Source organism: Elephantulus edwardii, unplaced genomic scaffold (genome assembly GCF_000299155.1).
Source record: "Elephantulus edwardii isolate Elephantulus edwardi_28Jun2011 unplaced genomic scaffold, EleEdw1.0 scaffold00032, whole genome shotgun sequence".
Classification (NCBI taxonomy): Eukaryota; Metazoa; Chordata; class Mammalia; order Macroscelidea; family Macroscelididae; genus Elephantulus; species Elephantulus edwardii.
In genome coordinates, this window is record NW_006399782.1 from 22,012,448 (window position 1) to 22,017,057 (window position 4,610).

Here is a 4,610-nt window from a genome sequence, read left to right on the forward strand (position 1 = left end):
AGAAATGCTGAACGAGTTCGGCCCTTTTGATTTTCTGACTCTAGTTCCTCGCACATTTCATTGTAGTATTTTGCTTTGTCATTCCGTGCTGCCTTTTGGAATCTTCTGTTCAGCTCTTTAGTGTCTTGGATTCTTCCTTGTGCTTTGGCTTCTCTACGTTCCAGTGCAGTCTTCAGAGTTTCTTCTGACACCCATTTTGGTCTTTTCTTCCTCTTCTGTCTTTGTAATGACCACCTGCACTCTTCCTGAACGATACATTTAACATCCTCCCACAACTCATCTGGTCTTCGCTCATTAGTGTTCAAGGCCTCAAACCTGTTCCTGAGATGATTCTGAAATTCAGGTGGTATGAAATTAAAGTCATGTAAAACCATGTAAATACCTACTAGGATGTCAATATTTAGGCATCCCATTTTATTTTTTATAACCTTCAATTTTCCAAGATTCACATTTTGCACATTCCACATTCCATTTATTAGTAGTTGTTTGCAGCTGTTTTTCCTCATGTTGAGTCTTGTCACATCAGAAAATGAAGGTATTTAATTGGATGAAAGCTTTACTCCCTCCTTGTCATTAAGGTAGACTCTACTTTGAGGAAGCAGCTCTTCTTCAGTCACACTTTTAGTGCCTTTCAATCTTAAGAGCTCCTCTTCCTTTTTTTTCTTGGCAATCTATGGTATGTTCCGGACTCTTCTCCAGCATCACAACTCAAAGGCATCAATTCTCCTTCTGTCACCCTTGGTCAGCGTCAGACTCTCTAATGCACAGCAGGTAACTGTGAAGACCATAGCCTGGATCAGCTGCACCTTAGTCTCTATACTGACATTGTTATTTCTCAGTACGCTGGAAAGGTCCCTGAGAGCAGATTTTCCAAGCACAATTAATCTTTTGATTTCCTGACTGCTGGTGCCAAAAGTGTTAATTGTGGAGCCAAGCAAGCTGTAATTGTTAATCTCAATCTCTTCACCATCTAACATGGTGCTAAAAGACTAAGGTAAGCCTGATTCAAGCCATGGTCTTTTCAATTGCTTGCTGAGCATCTGAGAGCTGGACAATGATTAGGGATGACAGAGGAAGAATCAGTGTCTTTGAATTATGATATTGGAAAAGAATACTAAATATCCCACGGACTGCCAAAAGAACAAACAAATCTGTCTTGGACAATGTACAACCAGACTTCCACTTAGAGATACATCCTTGGAGGCAAGGAAGTGTAACTTTATTTTGAGCATACTGTTGGGAGGGGCCAGGCCTTGTAAAAGGATATTATTTTTGGAAAAGCAATTGGTTTTGTTGGGTGCTGTCGAGACAAGTACAACCCATAGTGACCCTATGAACTACAGAATTAAACCCTGTCCTATGCTGCGCCATCCTCACAATCTCTGATACACTCAAGCCCATTGCTGCAGATACTGTGTCAATCCATCTGGTCGAAGGTCTTCCTCTATTTCACTCACTCTGTTTTTCCAAGCAACAGCTCATCTTACAACATTCCTTAAGTATGTAAAGCTTTATCATCTTTGCCTCTAAGAAAAACTCTGGCGGCACTTTCTCCAAGACATATTTGTTTGTTCTTTCGGCAGTCTATGGGATATTCAGCACTCTGCTCCAACACCACAGCACAGAGGCATCCATTCATGTTCTGTCATCCTTATTCATTGTCCAGCTCTCAGATGTACAGCAAGTGATTGAAAAGGCCATGGCTGGAATCAGACGCACCTTCATCCTCTTGTATCTTTGCTCCTCAATAATTTGGAGAAATCTCTAACTGTAAAATTTCCCAGTTCAATATGTCTCCTAATTTCTTGACTGCTGGTAACAAGGGTATTTACTGATTTTAGATCTAACTAAAATGAAACTGTTGACAGTTCCAATCTTTTTCCACCTATCATAATATTGCCTGTTGAAAATGTGGAAGGTAAGACCCTCCACCAGATGGACTGACACAGTGCCTGTAACATTGGGCTCAAGTATATCAAAGATAATGAGGATGACGAAGGACAGGATAAGGATCAGAGCCACTGTTCATGGTATTGGTAGGATGGTATTAATAAGTTCAGAATTCTCTATATATGTATCAATTATACACCTATAGTTATTTTTCTTCAGCCTGCAAAACTAGTTACTTAGCCTCCTGAATTCTCTGTTTCCATTGCGCGAATATACCACAGCTTCTCTAGCCATTCGTTTGTTGATGGGCACTTAGGTTGTTTCCAACTCCTTGCTATTGTGAACAAAGCTGCAATAAACATGGGTGTGCATCTCTGTTTCCTATCTATAGTCATGTAAAGTAGTTTGATCTGTCTGTTTAACAGAAGAGGAAATGCTTCTATCCTAGATCCTGTTTACAGGAAGAGAACTGTGCCCTTCCTGAATTACTGATGCTTAAATGTGAACTGTTCTTTTCAGATGTAGAAATTACTTTTTTTTTTTAAATTACTTTTTTTAACTAACTAAAGTGCACTGTTAAATGAGCTAGTGTTTCACCCTAGTATAAAACCCAAGGACCACTCCCAGACAGGGAGGCAGTCTTGGAGGTGACTGTCTCCCAGATCTGCATAATAAAGTGCTTATGGATATTGGGGGGAAAAAGAGCTCATCTTCCAGCACTAGACCACTGTCTTCGAATTGTGAGACTGGCAAAGAGTACTGAATATCACATGGGCTGACAAAAGAACAAACAAATATGTCTTGGAGAAAGTGAAGCCAGAATGCTCCGAAAAGGTATAGACAGTGAAACTTTGTCTCACATACTTTGGGCATATTGTCAAGAATGGCCAGTCCTTGGAGAAAGACATTATGCTGGGAAAGGTGGAGGGTCAGAGAAAGAAGAAGATCCTTAACTAGATGGACTGACAAGTGCCTATGATAACAGACTTGATAAGCGTAGCACAGATTAAAAGGGTTATGCAGGACAGGGCAAGGTTCTGATCTATTGTTCACAGACTATGAGTCTGTTTACTCCAGATGACACTTAACAACCTAAAAAGGAAATACTCTACTTTTTCACTCTCAACCCCAAGTTAAAAACATTTTTTTTCAAAATAAAGCACCTTGACTACAAATTTAAGAGGAGCTATACATTAACATAAATTCTGTAACTATTTAGATAAAATATAAATATGGTTACTAAGTTCTATAAAGTTTAAATGATACTTACAGAGGTATCATAGTTCCCAGGTGGTGCAATGTAAGTGACCGTTCCTCTGTTTCGTGGTGGTAACATGATTTTGTGTTTGATAAGTGAGTTTTCATTGACAATTCCATAAATATCTCCACCAGTGATATGACTACCAACCTAGTAAACAAATGCATTTGTTTAATGTTCAAATAAACATCAAATGACCACAATTCTGATTTTTGCCTCACTTACTAATAAAATATACTCATTCCATAACCCTACTATTTAAGACAAATTTAAGCTGTACTTCTACACAGTTCATTTCACATTTAACTTCAAAAATTCTTGGTTAGAGACATACCCGTAGGTTTTTGCAAGGTGTAAAATCCCATTTGATGTCTCTGCTAAGAGCAGATACATTTACTCCTCTGGGGATGTAGATGCTTTGAGTCTGACTGCTGATATCTGATAAAGGTCTCTGAATCCCATCAAAAATAGCTCCCATAATGCCAGGACCAAGCTCTACTGAGAGAGGTTTACCCGTGCGAAGTACAGGATCTCCAACAGACACACCAGCTAGAGAAACCAGTTGAGGAAAGCTCACTGTTAAAGTTTAGAGAAACGATTTAAAAAGGAGCATGTTACACATAACAGCCCAAATCAGTGCTTCCCAAATCTTCTTGATTAACAGCATCCTTAATGTTTCAATAATGTTTGCACAATGCCCTAGGCCAAAAGAAGTAACTACCAATTCTAATTATTAAAGTTAAATCCAGGTAACACAGCAACATTACAGATTCTCTTGTCCAGTGCCACTGAGTTACACACATAAATCTGAAGAAAAAGATACCATCTTGAGGTCATTCTTAAATAACTACATTTCTCATTAATGGAAATGTATCTGCCCACTGGGCACTGTATAATTTTTAAACCTTAGAATCAGGATGAGATGCTTATCCCTCAAAGACTCAGAATTAACAGCTGTTGTTATTCTGCTTATATCTTCCTCAACAATTTCTAACCTTTTAAAGGAAATTCTAATTACATATCTGAAGAACTACTGAAACATTAAGAGCAGCAGAAGTTCAGAATATTAATTATTTTGAGAGAGAACACAACCTTCTAACATCTTTCTCCTTTTCTTCAACATATATCTGTAAAAATCAATGTTAGGTTGTTGGGTTTTGTTTTTTTCAATAACACTAGTATTACATACTTGAAACAACATTACTTGGTAGTATAGTCCATAGGCAGTTGGATGATTTGAATCTGCCAGGTGCTCCCGTGAAAAAAGGTGAGCAATCCACTTACGTGTGATTGATAGCTCTCTGAAAATCCACTGAGTTGGTTCTGACGTGACAGTAATGAGGTTTTCTGTCTACTTTTCAATTTTTTTTTTTAATTTAGGTTGTTTATTTTTCATTTCAATGAACATCTACAGAGATTTTGGGATTCCATTCATTCATTGTTGCACCCTTCTCCCCGCACA

The 4,610-nt window shown here is 38.3% G+C and overlaps 1 protein-coding gene across 1 annotated transcript in view; it reads right to left on the reverse strand.

The window, feature by feature from the left end:
- The window catches only part of ATP6V1A (ATPase, H+ transporting, lysosomal 70kDa, V1 subunit A), a 40,598-nt gene that overhangs the window by 33,537 nt on the left and 2,451 nt on the right, over positions 1 to 4,610 (reverse strand). Inside the window, exons 3-4 of the mRNA XM_006884277.1 lie at positions 3,483 to 3,697; positions 3,161 to 3,298 (exon numbers count right to left, since the gene is read on the reverse strand). Coding sequence (XP_006884339.1) covers positions 3,161 to 3,298; positions 3,483 to 3,697 — 353 coding nt within the window. The remainder of the gene's footprint in view (positions 1 to 3,160; positions 3,299 to 3,482; positions 3,698 to 4,610) is intronic.